The 15575-nt window shown below is 43.0% G+C and overlaps 1 protein-coding gene across 2 annotated transcripts; it reads right to left on the bottom strand.

Moving 5' to 3' along the window:
• Window positions 1-229: 229 nt before the first annotated feature.
• On the bottom strand, window positions 230-15416 carry slc45a4b (solute carrier family 45 member 4b). Of its 2 annotated transcripts, none has more exons than XM_038711566.1 (13): window positions 15258-15416; window positions 13102-14009; window positions 7263-7451; window positions 6995-7174; window positions 6088-6740; window positions 5698-5847; window positions 5357-5602; window positions 5062-5181; window positions 4737-4836; window positions 4484-4564; window positions 3971-4101; window positions 3037-3105; window positions 230-2876 (listed from the first exon to the last, which is right to left on the bottom strand). In XM_038711566.1, the coding sequence occupies exons 2-13, from the start codon at window positions 13346-13348 to the stop codon at window positions 2577-2579; spliced, it is 2466 nt and encodes an 821-aa protein (XP_038567494.1). In that variant the 5' UTR covers window positions 13349-14009; window positions 15258-15416; the 3' UTR covers window positions 230-2576. The 2 variants fall into 2 exon arrangements, with proteins under 2 accessions (XP_038567494.1, XP_038567495.1); XM_038711567.1 differs by having other exon boundaries at window positions 5698-5844; window positions 15258-15408.
• Between the last annotated feature and the right edge of the window lie 159 nt (window positions 15417-15575).

Genomic DNA, 15575 nt, shown 5'->3' with positions numbered 1-15575 from the left:
GACCTCTGACTACAAACGTTGTCACGTGGTATGGGGCACCCATGCACTGGTGTAATGAATTTGATTTATCGTCATCATACCAATACCATCAAGATAAAAATGGACATTAGTTAAAATATTCCTTTTACTTAGACAATGATTACAAAATCGCATATGTTCACATAAGAATCAATGGAATGATGTGCAGAAATACCATGTGTAAGGGATAGTCAATAAAAACAGACACAAGTAAAGGTGCATTCATTGTATTTTTTTTTTTTCAAATAATTGGTACAAAAGAATACCTTTTTTTCATTGTACAAAAGTCTGTACAGAAGCAAAAAGAACCTAAAATCACCTAAAACACACCAGTAATTGACTTTCAAACCAAAATATCACCTTAAAAGTCTTAACATTTGTATAAAATCAAAGTAATTTCAGTAACCCAGTGGCCTGTTCCGATAAACTCTTAATCTTATTCAGTACAGCAGTTTGGCATAGAAAGGTTATTGGTCTGAGACATTTAGACCAACTAAAGTTAAATTTCTCATTGAACCAAACTAGAACAACTAAATAAATGTGAGAGTGACGGAGGCTGTAGAGAAAACAAGATGCTTTGGTTCACCCGTCCGTTTCTTTCTCACCCTCTGATAAACGTTTTTATGATTCCATGAAGAAATAGTCCTGTTATACTTTGATTTACAAATTTAAAAGATTTCTGTATTATGTGCTTATACTGCCTGGAAAACATAATATTAGCAAAAATGACCCTTAAAACTATCAAAATGTACCCTAACCTCATGTCAAAAGGTGCTTTGAAAAAACAGAAGCAATCTTTACAGGGAAAATAGTATTCCACAGAATGAGGGTGTTTCTTTTGTAGTGCTTGTAAATCAGGCTGTGTCCTGAAGTGACAACGATCACACTATAGAAGATACTTTTTTGTCATAAGACAAGGCAATGGCATAGCTAGCAGGATACAAGGTCCAAGCAAATACTGTTGGCATTGCTTAAACACCCATAAACAGGGTAAAGCAGTCTCTCAAAGGTGTAATAAGACATCTTGTCCTCAATCAGGTCATAAAAGTAGATCCTTTCATCCTGTGAAATAAAGAATCTGTGCAATCATTTCACTCATTGTATCCTCAGAGTTGAACAAATCATTTGAGGAGCAAAGTAAACTGAAAAGGTCCTGGGCTTCTTTACGGTTCATTTGGTCATAACATAATGCATAGATCAGTCACTGGCCTTGCATAGAAGTGGTCCTCTCTACCATTCAATATATGCAGCATTACAGGTGTCTGGAACAGTTTCAGACTATGTGACATTAAACCTCCCCAATTAACGAAGTGGTGCTCTTATTAGTAAACTTAAGGCTGCTCTAGGCATTTACACAAACTCTCATTTTCAAGAGAGAAGGAGAGATCAGGCTGTTAATTAATATTGTACATAAGTCTGTAGCTTATTACACTGTGTACACTGCACTAGGTTTGTGACACTTCCAATATGTTAAACTGTGGTAGGGACTATGCTAAACATAATGTTGCATTTAGCTTAAAGTTCACAATAGGTCTCCACAATAAGCTATTGATCCTTTCTGTACAGCAGGACAGAGCTGTGAAATGATCACAACAGCACACCAATTTGGCATCCAATAAAAAGTACAAACAGAAACTGCAATTATTTTACGATTTCTCAAAAGAAATCTTTTGTTTGACTGGATTTGACTGTCATGATGAACATAAACTCACTGTGAACTTGTTTACCATTACCATCGACTGTATTTGGAATGTATATTTCAAAACTCAAATTATTTCAATAGAAAGCGAATTGAATGCCACCCAAAATCCGCTTGAGGTAAAAAATTAGAGATACACTAATGATACACTGGCATAAAAAGATAATGTGGCATTCAGAATATTAGTGTATTTCTGTACACCAGAGGGAGAAAATAATCATAAAAGCGCACTTCTAACTGCACACTAGCTTGCTATGTCACCAGTACCAACATCACAACTGTGAATAAAATGACATGTGAAATGAAACAAACTGTTTTGTTATGTCTTCAACACATGTAGAAAGCTTGACCTGTGGGCTGGAAACTGTATTCAGTCCACAAGTATTGCAGACGTACACAAAGTAATACTTTGACAGCATTATGATTGTCCATTAAGCAGTTATGGAGCAGCTTCTGTGAAGTAGAATGTCAAATGTTAAGTGATTCAGCAGCTTACTTGTTTCAGTAGTCTGCGCAATGTGGCTCTTTCTGTTTTAATGGCTTACTTCTCTCCGTCTAACCATTCAAACATTTGTTTTACGATTGAGGTAGCAACAAGACAAGCAGAGAAGTACTTCTCATCAGTACTCTACTCCAAGAAGATAATCTATCCTAATCCATTCCACCCAGATTTCTGTAGATGGGATGTAAACTTTCAGTCACGTTTCCCCCTTTTTCGTCATCTTTCCTCCTTCAAAAAGACTAATTCAAATGCATCTGATTTACTAATTAGTAAATCAGATGCATTTGGTATAGTCCTTACATGTTGTAGCTTGGGCTTAGTGAGGCTAAACCTAAACAATTCTTTCTTTGTTAACGCTCAGGCAACAGAGTGATTCTCTGTCTTCTTTAAACTATCCCCATCTGTGAGGTTCAACAGGGCCAACCTCATGTCACTGGTCCTTTCTCCATTTGAGTCTGAATCTCCAGGTAAACCCACCAAGCCCTGGTCCTGCTCAGAGCTGCTGGGCTCAATGTCAGGATAAATTACAAGGAAACAGGCAGTTAGGAAGCCAAGGAAGGAGCCCCCAGAGGCCACTGCAGGAATGACACGCACACTGCCGACCACTTCTACCACAGCACCCAGACCTGACGCAACCAAAATCTGGCTGATGTAGACCTGGAAATGAAACAAAATAGAACGTCCCTATATTCTTGACACACTCTCATTGTTCAATTCCAAAATGGCACTTGAATGGATGCCGCTGGATCAGTTTAAGTTTAGAGCTAATGGGGAATTTTACTTGCGGTCTAAAAAGTAAAAAGGAATGAATGCTCACCTGGCAGGATAAGATAGCGCAGTCAATACCAAAGCCTCTTCTAGTGTTTGCTGGACTGTGATGAATGTACTGAGGAGAGGAACAGTAGAGGAGAGACTGTCACTTCAATCGCATATCCAATAGATTGTCTTTCTATGTGTGTAAAGTGCATGTTCCCATCTCAGGTTTTATTTTGTATCCCCACAGGCCTGTAATAAGAAGCAGGATTTGACATTAACAGTGTAGCTTCAGCTTTAACCCTTGTTTTTCAGTCCTGAAATGGTGGTTCGCTTCTTATCAGGGTAAGCAGGTTATATTTGAGAATGTCAAAAGAAATGGTTGAATTTTTCTTTATATGTTATATATTATGAGCATATAGTTTGGTAGGCCTATTTAAATTGTGTTTAATATGAGAATTTGTTTATCATAACTTTAGGTTGTGTTTGTTTCTCATATTACAGAAACTGGTAACATAGCACCGACCCTATTTGGGCACAAGTAAAGTTGATGAGTTTTCAGTAACTGTACCTGAAGTCGTGGTTGAGTCTTTCGACCATTATTCGAGCACTTTTGATTGCATGAACAGATTTTTTGTTTCGATGCCACGTGAAGTTAATTTAGAACAATTTTTGAACATTGTGTCAGTGTGTTAAATAAATGAATCGGACTTTTTGAAGTGATGAGAATTTCTTGAAAGTGAGTCTATAGACAGATCTTCTCATGTCCTAATGATGGGACAGTGATTTTTTAAGCCCATTAACTTACACATTCACACAGCAGGCGATTTTTTGCCTGCTGTCTTTCCTGCATTTGGCAGCTGCACTGTGTTGATCGCGATTTCTGAGGACAGATATCGAAAAGATATCCAGGCTATGCTGATCTTTCATCGTAGTATAGGTCCCAAGGTAGGGAAAGTGTGAATGAAGATGTGAGTGTACTGTGTTTGTGTACATACCTCTTTGATTTCATGGTACTGCCCAAGCAATGCATAGGGACAGTAGGAGATACTCATGGAGATGATTCCCATGCCACTGATCATCACCATGGCAACATAAACATTAGGGAATATTGCCATGACAGCGGTTCCTAAGGTTAAGAGACACACATAACATTTCCCTTTACTCTGCATACCCATTAAAACAATATGCAGCATCTCGCAAATACTAAATACTGTACTTCACTCTACTATTGTCAGCTGTTAATTCTATACATAGTTTTCACGTGACGTCACATTCCAAGGAAATCGCTCCATTGGAGGGCAAAAAAGACGTTATTTTCCGCTGCCTGCCAACCAGGAAGCATATCTTTCTTTTTCTTAAGTTGAGAGGTGATCCAAATAAAATTTAACTGCTTTTGCAGCGTCTCTACGGAGGAGTTGGGGTGTGAGCCGCTATGTTGGTCTGTTGTTTTGCCCTCCAGGTCACCGCGCATGTAACGTGACTGAAAACTACGAATTGTAAAAACTGACCTATTGAGAATCCCAGAGTTCCAACAATGTAGACAACTTTAATGCTCAGATCAAAATTATCCAGGTACTTCTGAAGGATTGCTGAGTGAAGAGATGGAAAGAGGGAGACAGAGACATATCCGTTATTGGAGACTGAGTAGGGAAGCAGGTTAGCAAAGACAGGGGAAAAGGTTTAATTATCACTGGCCACTTGTTTTGTCTGTTAGAGGATTTAAATTCAAATCTAAATGTGGAAACAGTGTTTGAGTTTTACCAGAGCACACAGCAGCAGTAGCAGCATATACCACCAGTCCCCAGCAGCCCATCTGTACCCCTTTGTGATAGTTTTGTAGCTCTGTTGAATTGGCTGGAGCCTGAAAAAAAGTGGAAGATTTTCAATATTATCATAACCTTGACTTGACAAATAGACTGAATGGCTGACATTGTAGTGTTTATACATGACTTTGTGAAGTATGCTAGATTCATTCATCTGTGTTCTTCTACCATGTGGTATACAAAATGCCAAATGATGTCAGTTAGCGCAACTGTCTTTAAAAAATAAAACAACAGGGAATGACAGTGTGTGTGTGTGTGAGTACCGTGGGGTCTCCGTGGTAGATGACTTGCCCCATGAAATCGGTGTAAAACACAGCTTCAGCTATGATGGAGAACCATGTGAGGAGGTGACACACGCACAGTGTCCACAGCTGCTTCGGCATCTATCGAGGACAGAAAAGAAAGAAGGAATCAAGGCTAGCAGGAGAACATGAAGAAGAAATTCCACAACCAAAAGGTTGGTTTGTTCATTTTGCAAAAGCAGACACTTTCCTTGAAATGTTGTAAATATGATGAAGTGCAATAGTAAAATACATAATAATTTCCAATTTACTTCACCTTAAACATGGATAGCCAGAGCAGCCGAACAGTTGTACCCTTGTCTGGTCCTCCCTCGCTGGAGCCCTCAGATGACAGACTGCTGGCTGACAGTTGCAACTCCCGCCTATCTGCGGGCCTCTGGAGGTCACTCAGATCATTCAGACTGCGGGAGGTGGTGATTGGCCGAAGGCTCGACGGTGCTGTCCGTCGCAATCGATAGCGATGTGATCCCACTCGTCCGTAGTAGGAGAAAGTAAAGGAGGGCTGGAGAGAAAAAAGACCAACATCAGCTTTCTCAAATTAGCATGGTGTCGAGAAAATAATTGTATTAATTCAAAGAATGGTAAATGCAATTGTACTTGTCTGTAGAAGGTGTGTGGGTGTGGCCGTGATGGAGCTGTGGTGTTTGAGGGGTGGTTCACTGGCCTTGTGGAGGCATGGCCTTTTATTGCACTGGAGTGGTCAGAAGAGGACAAGCCAGCCCTGACACCATTGCCAGCTTTGATCTGCTGGGACAGGAGAAAGGAACAGACACACATACTGAAGGCGGAGAGGGAAACTAAAGACATTGAACCACATATCTGATACAGATGTTTTCTGTCACTGAAGAGTTCCATATAATGCCTAATAAAAATAATCACATCAAATAGCTTGTTTAAAATGACACTTGATGAATTCCCTGTTTTCTGTTGACAATGTCATTTTAAGTCAAGACAAATAGCATCTGCCACCTTAGCAGCTGGTTTCACCTGTGCATCCCCTGAGCAAGAACTGATCTGATGGAGAGAAGGGTGACCATTTGTTGGACCCTTAAGCTCAGGCTCTAAGACCATCATCCCATCACAAAGGGCGGGTGGTCCAGCAGAAGGAGATGAGGACCCAATGCAGTGGTCTGAGGGCTTGAAAACATCTTCTAGCTCTCCCTGTGTCTCGGGTGGAAAGTGATGCGCCTCTGGCAGGAAAAGTTGTGCATCTGGGTCGAGGTCAGAATCCAACTCAATTGTAGCATCTGGCATGGCTAAGACTGAATCACTTTTACTCCGCACTCGCTCCACAGCAAAGAAGTCCATTTCCCCTTTCTCAGAATCTGATATGCTGTCCTCTTGTGAGGGTGCTTGAGCAGAAGCATCCTCCTCTGCAATCACATCAAGTAAAAGCGGCTTGTGGCCAACGGGCCTGAAAGACAACTGGCTGGTAGATTCTCCACTTCCTGTGACTTTAAGCTGGTTAGGTGGAGCGTAAGGTTGCTCAGGGATACTGAACATGTGCAGTGTAACAGAGATAATAAAGATGACACCTGCAAACAGGAAGAGGACTTGTTCCTGTGATTGAAATGCTCGGCCCAGAGCTGTGCCAGTCCAATCGAGACCACCCAGCATGTAGCCAACTGCCCCGCCGAGCCCTGAAGAGACAGGTATAGACACAGATACACATGTCAATTATTGTAAGTCTAAGATATCAGGATAAGTACAAGCAGCTTCTGAAACTGTACTGCCTATATGTGTAAAATATCAGAGAAATTAGAAGTTAGAAATAATTGGTGGGTTTTGATGATGTGTGTGCAATACTTCTATATGTTGTTCTTGTATAGCTGATATTTCTACAGGTCTATGTGGATGGTCTGTGTATGTGTGTGTTCGTGCATGCATGTTTTACCAGCAGAGAAGGCGTGAATATTCAGGGCCATATCTTGCTCATCTGTGTCAGCAACATCAAGAAGGTACGCTCTGATTGGTCCCTCCGAGGCATCAGCGCAGAAGTCCAGCACCACCACACCTACTACAGTGAGGACGATGCCAATTGGCTGGCTGCTGGGACTATCTCCAATGGAAAGGCCTGACAGAACACCACAAAATATATACAGATGGGGTTAAACAATAACTATTATAATTTGTGGTGATGTCCTTTGAAACCTTCTACTCACCTATTAATGATCCATTCAAAAACAGCGCCACTCCCAGCAGCACACCTACACACAGGGCCAGAATGAATGGTCTTCTCCGGCCCCATCGCAGAGTACATCGGTCACTGGCTGAACCAATCACAGGTGTGAAGACGAGACCCAGGATAGGACTGAGGAACCAGGTTAAACTGTAATACTGCTCAGGAAGACCTAAAAAAATAAACATAAAAAAAACGGTAAATTAATTCAAATTTTTTAGAAAAGACTAAGAGTACTGACCTGACCGATAAATCACATGCCATGATATTATCGGCTGATATGAGCTAATTGTAGATAAATCGGTCTTGGTGTTTATAACAGCCGATAATTGACAAAAAAAGAAATTGAGAGATAGATGCCTCTATCATGTTATGAGTGTTGTTGTTGCATAATCTGTCCACCAGATGGCACTCTGCAACTACCCTGTTGCAACAGTTTTGTTCAAAGTACTATTTATAACAATAAAAAAAAATTGAACTTTTAAAAGTACTTGGTATATAATTTTACTTTTTTTTTTTTAAAGTAAAATTATATACCAATGCAAGCTGAATAATCACTAGAGCTCTTAAACAGCTTCCTTTCCCAATAGCTTTTAGGGTAGCAGGGACATTTCAGATAATGAGCTGGCCAGTTCCAATAACACTGACAAAGAAAGTAGCAACCAGACAGGAAAGTGGTGAAATCACCAGTTGGCCACGTAATAACACAGAACAAGGCTTTAGCATGCACAGAAATCTGGAAACACTCATTCTTTCAATAACAACATGGTTTGACAATTTTCAATGTACAGATTTGGCCTAAATATATGTAAAATTTATGGGAGACAATGCACGCATCAGCTGTCAGTTATAATAATAAACATATGTCTCTGCTAGGTGACAATATCCTGTTCTATTTCGTATAGGCTTCGCCCTCTAAGGCTATCTTTATTGGGTTTACCCCTTCCGATCTGCTGCCACTTGCTTCCCCCGTTCCGACCTCCGATGACGCCGGCCTCGATGCTACTAGGTTACCGCGGCGAGGCAAGCTAACAGGGAGCTAACGTTGAGCTAACGGATAGCTACTGTGACACTCACATCCGGTCTGTCGGGATCAGCCGTCGGTCAGAGCGGACCACTGGTAAGCTATGGGTCGAAAAAAAGCTGTGTGTGAAATCTTGATGCTCCTTTTGTGGAAGTTGTCTGTGCCTGTCTCAGTCGAACCAGCCACACCAAGCAAACATTTCCCACACTGTGTGAGCCAGCTGCCATTAGCCAAGTGGCTAATCTGCAGCTTCAAGCTCAAAGCAACAAGCAGTAAACTCTGTTCACGATCAGAGGTCCCTTCACACACCCCTCCCCACAGAAACTGTATGAGCCCATGACAGCGGACATTCACTTCGTGTGGACAGAACATATACACACCCGGTACATATATTTTTCTGACGAAGAAATCTGCCGGGCAGTGTGTGATGCTGTTGACATGCACGTTCCCCCGGCAGTGCCCGGCTGCGAGCTAGTGCATAATCACGGCATCAATGGCACAGTCCTTCTGTGCGTCCAGGGGTTTCCCCTTGGTTCACGGAAGCCAGGCTGTGTTAAATGAGCCCTTGAAGCGGTGATTACGCTTCATGTAGACAGGATAGCACTACACACCATCCTGCGGTGAGAGGCCCATCCTGGACCTGTCACTGTTCAACAGGGCGATTATGGTGAGACCTTTTCGCATGTTAACAGTGAAACAGGTGATGGAGTGTGTGCACCAGGGAGAAGGGCTCTCCTCCATCGACCTGAAGGACACGTAATTTCATGTGTCCGTCATTCCCGGACACAGGAAGTTCTGCGGTTTTCATTCCAGGGCGCCCAGTACCAATACAACCGCTTGCCCTTCGGTTACTCCCTAGCCCCATGCACTTTTTCCAAGTGTGTCGAGATGGCCCTGGAGCTGCTGTGGCGGTCAGGCATCAGGTTTTCACCTGTTTTATCTGGACGACATGCTGCTGCTGGCGCCGCCCCGGGACGAAGCGGTGTTGCAGACAGCCCACCTTGGCGTGGTACTGGACTCCTCTCTCAGGAGAGGGTGGATGCTCTGGTGGAGCTGCTCCGCCGTGTTGTCCCTCGAGCGGCGGTGGCAGCTCTGTCGGTCATGAGGCTTCTGGGCCTCATGTCGGCGGCTCACGTGGTGGTCTCCCTGGGCCTCCTCCATATGAGGAGGCTGCAGCAGTGGTTCATCCGCCTGCGTGTCAATCCAGTGTGACAGAGACGGCGCGTCGTCTCTGTTCCTCTGTCTGTGGCCCCGGATCTGGCCAACTGGCGGGACCCCCTCTCTCTTCGGTCGGTTCCCCTGGGCAGGGTCACGTCCCATATCTTGGTCTACACAGAAGCCTCCCTGATGGGCTGGGGCGGGACCTGCCTTCTCAGGTGGTGGGCAGTCTGTGGCAGGGCTGCAGGCTTCTCCATATAAACGTGCTGGAGCTCCCCACGGTATGAAAGGTGATCTGACATTTCTCCCCTCTGCTGCGGGACCAGCACATGCAACACGCACCGACTACAGGGCCGCAGCGGCCTACATAAACCGCCAGGGCGGGATGCGCTCGGCGCAGCTGTTGGGTCTGGCCAGGTGGCTGCTCCTGTGGGTGCACACTCACCTGCTCTCCATCAGAGCAGAATACATCCCTGGCGTGCTGAACAGAGGGGCGGACATCATGTCAAGGGGGGCCCTCGCCCAGACGAGTGGCGCCTCCATCCCGATCTGGCGACCAGATCTGGCTCCCGTTTGGCAGGGCAGAGGTGGATCTGTTTGCCAACAAGGAGAACGCTCAGTGCGCCCTTTGGTTTTCACTGAGCCTGCAGGACTTCCCCCCGCTGGGAGTGGACGCCTTCTCACACCCCCTTTGGCCTCCCCGGCTGCTGTATGCTTTTCCGCCAGTGCGGCTGATCCCGCGCTTTCTGGATCGCCTGCAGTTTTCAACCTTGGCGGTGACTCTGGTGGCCCCGGAGCACACCAGCGCGTCCCGGTGTAGGGGGACGGCCACTGCTTATGTGGCCCTGCCTTGTGCGCAGCTGATGCAGTTGCTGTCGTGACCCCGCCTGCGTCTGTACGGCTGCAGTGCCCCCCACCCAGTTTCCCGACTTACGCATGGGTCGGCCCTTGGCCTACCATGCCGCGCCATCGGTGCTTGCGCGCACGCCGACACCACTGCCGCGGACAGTGAGCAACTGGGTGGCTCATTATGGCTCTGGTGAGGCGTTGAGTCATCCTGCTTCGTCTCTAACCCAGTAGCGATGGCCTTATGCCACATTCAGACCAACCGCGAATTTTCACCTCGCGACGCTTTCCTCGCGTGAGTACATTCGCTGCAATTGTTCACACACAATGCGAGATGGCGATTTTAACGCGATAAGGTGAATAAACACAACTCGCCATTACTACAGCTGTATGAACCCAAAGTAAACATTTTGCTGTGATTAAATAACAATAAACGGATTAAACTACAACATGATGCAGATTTGTTAAACATATGAATTCATGCTTTGTCAGGTCTGCCAGCAAGACAACAGGACAACAACTTCTAAAATGTTTGTTTTCTGAATGGAGTTTGGATCGATCAGGGCTATGCTAACTTGGTCAGTAAAGTACAATGATAGCTGGAATAAAGTTAGAGACACGTTTTCTGAACTCACCAGGTAGTTCAACCTCCTCGCTTTCTTTTCTCCAAGTAATGTCCAGCTTTGTCCGGTTTTTATATAAATATGAAGTCGTAGTCCAACAGAGCTAACAATGCTAACAGCAACACTGGAACCGGACGTGCACAGAATTTAGCTGCTGAGAAGCTCCAGTTAAGATAAATCAACGTTGAAATCCCAAAAACTAAAGTAAAAAGCTAATTTAATAAAAGCAGTTAACTCCGAGCTCCTCCCGCGAGTAAACGGCGTAGTTGTCAGACCCGAACCCGACCGACTAAGGGTGTTTATTTCTCCAATGGTTGCAGCGCTGCTCCCTGCTCCTCTCCCCCAAGTTTACCAGCTCTCAGCCAGCCAGCAGATTTTCAATCCCCCGCTCTGCCCGGCCCTCTCTACACAACGCTCTGAAGCCTCGGTGACGTACGGACAATCTCAACACTGACAGGCTATCGTGATAGCCTTAGAGGGCTGCGCCTATACTCTATACTATAGAATCCAGGTTACAGTACGTAACCCCTGATTTTCCACTTACAAGGAGTGAGAAAATCTGGATACTGTCATCTAGCAAATACTTTTAGTTTCAATGTACAAATCTGATGGATTTGAATCCAGTGAGCTGGCTGGTTCTCACAGGGACAACATGTTTACCAAGGCAGCCTTTCTCTGCTCCAGCCTCCCCCCTCCCTTAAGTCAACATTACAGCAGATGACTTTTTCTCAGTAGGAAAAACATCTTGCCTTACTTCTCATTGCCACTCACTCCCTTTTTTTTAATGGGCCTACAGCCAGACTTAAAGGCACCTTGTGGAGTTTTTGACCTCTAGTAGCTAGCACTATGAAGCTGTTTAGTTGTGTCTCATGCACGCAAGGAAGCACATGCACAGGCAGGTGATGTGATGCAAAATTCCGCCAATGGGTTCACATTATTCCACTGATTGACAGGTGGCAGTAATATGCCAATATATGCGACAATGATCCAGCAAAGGCAGGGAAGAAGAAATGCATTCAGTTTGTTTGTTAGAACTAATGGATAAATAATAAGTTTTGATGAGTAACACCGAATGTCAACATAATCTGTTTTTGTTTTAAAGAAAATTCCACAGGGCACCTTTGAGCAAACTATGACACACATTAGGCAGGTTTGTGTCGCAAGAAGGCCAAGCCGCACATACATCCTGCTTGAGTTTTAATGTCGTAAAGATATAGTACTTCGCAGTATCAGTCACACTTTTGTTGAGACTGGAGTACCGCCTTATCAGTCGCTTCTATTCAACTAGCTTACTTCGGATCAATAATCCAATGCCAGTCAATTGTCAACTATCAACAACCTTTTCACTCTCGAGGTCTGGCCTTGGACTCTGGGCTATGAAAACAACCCATATTACATACAGACACCGTAAACAATATAGTAAACTACAAATTTAACTGATTCTATACATTTTCCACAGACATTACTGGTATCATAATGAAGCAAGACTGGATGCTTAGAAAAAGCTTTCACAAACATCCTCAGTGGGGTTTGGTTGGAAGTTTTTTAAACATAATCTTTGCTACAATATTGTGAATAGGGAGGAAACCAGAGAGACTGAAATGTGCTGTGTTAGACATTCTTGTCATACCTAACCTAGGAAAATGCCTTTGTTTCATTTCTGCTATGGTGGCAAACCTGACATCTAACTGCATAGTCCCCGGTTGGCTACTGCTGGGCACACAGGTTAGTCAACACAGCGTTGCAGCCAGGTCAAATTCAAGTTTTCAAGGTAATGTAATGATCATTTTACAACAGGGTTGTGAAAATAAATTCTGTTTGCAACTCCCTTCTGCTACATAGCAGACAATAAACTGTCAATATACAATAAAACAATCATAAAAAAGCAAACAATAAATTCCACTATGTTGCTGCTTTTACCCGACTACTGTTGCAGCTGATGGGCATCTCTTTTTGGATAGCTGGAGTGGGCTTCAACACAAACCAAACCCAACTATTTCTATATATAGAAAATTAACAAAGAACAAGATGCCCAAAGCACATCTGCACATTACAGCTGGTTCACATTTCTAAGACAGAGACAGTGTCTATGACAACCCTAGAACATGTGTTTAAGTGAGAGAAAAGCAAGAGTGTGTCTGTCTCTATACGACTGTATTGTATCTCTTTACCTATCTGCAGCAGCACTGGCGTCACCAGAGCTGTTTCCATGGCGTAGCAAAACTCGCGTCCGAACATCACCGCTCCGTGCATCACCCAGCGATGCAAAGGGGTCTGCATACCTCTACCCTCCTCCTCCACCTCCTTCTGACTCTCATCTTCTTCTTCCTTGGGTTTCTTTTTCTCCAGAAGGCCAGCAGACTCACTCTTTTCTGCTTCTCCTCCCATTACAGTGTGGTTTGACTTCAGAGGAGCCATTTATTTTGCTGGATGGTTTGTATATTTAACAGTGTATACCACTTATTGCTATTATTTTCCAGAACTCTACCAATTATTATATACTAATAGAGCATGTAATGTTCATGGTTTTCATCTTGATCATTCACTATGTAAGTGAAGCAAAAGATTTTCCAGAAAGATTAATCAGCGAGCATTTTTGATGGTCAGCCCCTTCTGGATCCAAAGAATTGCAAATGATTGTGGAGGAAGCATGAATCATCATTATAATAACATTAATGTGTCCAAAACGTTGATGTTTTTATCCTGCGGCCATCATGCTGAGCGGTGGTGTTCCTTGCTGTGGCTTGCACAGAGTCAAAATTCAGGAAGATCAGATAAGTTCTGCGTAGCTTCAGACGTGTTGAGCAGAAGAGGTGGGAGAAGGGGTGTGGTGATATGTGTGTTATGGGTTCAAGTTGCAGTGAGAAGGGTTAGAATTGGTTTGTGAATGTGTCAGTTTGTGTTGGAAGTTGGTCGTATGCAGTACTGAATTGTGTAAGACTAGAGTGTGGGTCAGCAGAAGTGTGTGTGTGTATGTGTGTGTGTGTGTGTGTGTGTGTATGTAAGTGCACTTCAGTTCAAGTCTGTATTAAAGCATGTGGGAATTTTTTGGCAAAGACCCACTAAGTCACACAGCAACCTGTAAAACCAATTTTAAAAAAGCTAAAGTTAGAAAATAGTACAGGGGGAAAATCTTTTTTCAGTCCCTTTTCCTCAACAAATTAAATATCTTAATAGAAAAATTAAGTATTAAAATTAAGTATTAAATCAAACATTTATTGAACATTTGTTTTATTGTTATTGAGGAAAATTACATTGTGATAATTATCATTATTGTTTTATTGCCCAGCCCTAGAAGGCTCCCATGTGTAAAATGTTTCAATGAAGTTGGGTCCGATGATAGGAAACAAAAATTCTCTTGGCTTAGAAAAAAATGCTGCCCTGCTCTCAAGTTTACAGATGGAATAGACATGGCAGAATAAATGAGCAGAGGATCCATAACTGAACTATCTGAGATTACTATAAAGATTGTCCGTCATGTTATATGATGGACAATCTTTACAGTAATCTTCTTGAGTCTGTGATACTCACTGACATCACCTGTAACCATAATCTTTAAACCACAAAACTGGCAGGCTACAAAGACATCCAAGGCATGAACAAAAGCCACATAAAGACATCAGCCCTTTTCACAACACCGTGGATGTTGCATGAGTGTTAACAGTTAAAAAATATATAATCTGCTTAACAAGATACATAAACTGCCTCAGGATAAATGTATGCAGGAGAACAGCGATGATTTGTGGGTTCTATTTGAGCTACCATTTCTCTCTCGTCTTTACTCCTGTCTACCTTTTCTGAACAAATGACAGGTAAAGTGATCTCAAATAAAGGTTAGGTCACCTATAAGTTAATGGTTAAACCAAATAAACGGAGCCTTCCCACAGATGGGAGATATTGTGCAATTTTCTGTAGTGATATATGAGAGTAACCCGACCATTCTATACGTTTTTAATCTCTCCAAAGTAACGTTAGAGTTGAAAATATCTTGTTTCTTACAGAAATGTATGACGAGTGTGTATGGGGGACTTCTTGAACCAGTTAACTTACTGGACGTCTGCTAACGGTAACGCTGACTTAACGTAACCTGAGCTGCCCCCACCGACCTGTACTACATCCTACACTTAATTAATAACGAGGCATTTTTAGCGAGTGACACACCTGTCTCTGGACACATCCATGTTAACTTTCATTAGCTGAGGTTTCACTTGTGGCTAACGTTACCTTAGCGTGCTTAGCCGGCTAATAACGTTTCATTATGCAGCTAACGTTAGCAAGTTAAGACAGAGAGAACCACTAATATTAAAGACAGAAATGGATAACTTACCTGCGCTTTTACTCCGCTAAGGTAACGTAATACCGGTTTGGGTTAGCAATATGGCTAATCTTTCCCAGCTAACCAAATCGTTTACTACACTCGTCAATCTCTTTCATTGGTTTCCTAGTTTCCACAGTAACAAAGCGAGACGTGTGTCAAGAGAACGCAAATGACGTCATCAAGCGACTCACCTACGGAGGGCAGGGAATCAATAATGGTTTATAATGATCAATTATTAATAACACTAGCAATAGAATAAAACGAATAATATAATAATTGTATCAACAATAATAATGTATAAATAATTTTAAAATTAATGGATCATTT

This window comes from Micropterus salmoides, unplaced genomic scaffold (assembly GCF_014851395.1).
Source record: "Micropterus salmoides isolate LMB-PRFRI ecotype aquatic unplaced genomic scaffold, ASM1485139v1 Ms_hic_scaffold_11, whole genome shotgun sequence".
Lineage (NCBI taxonomy): Eukaryota > Metazoa > Chordata > Actinopteri > Centrarchiformes > Centrarchidae > Micropterus > Micropterus salmoides.
The sequence above is the reverse complement of the archived record's forward strand: the minus strand, read 5'-3'. Positions and strand labels throughout refer to the sequence as shown.

Coding starts and splice junctions, on each gene's coding strand:
- slc45a4b (XM_038711566.1), bottom strand. CDS start 13,348: ATGGCTCCTCTGAAGTCAAACCACACTGTAATGGGAGGAGAAGCAGAA. Junction 4,565..4,736: donor TACTGCTGCTGTGTGCTCTG/GTAAAACTCAAA, acceptor CTCTTCACTCAG/CAATCCTTCAGAAGTACCTG. Junction 4,102..4,483: donor AACTCTGGGATTCTCAATAG/GTCAGTTTTTAC, acceptor TCTTAACCTTAG/GAACCGCTGTCATGGCAATA.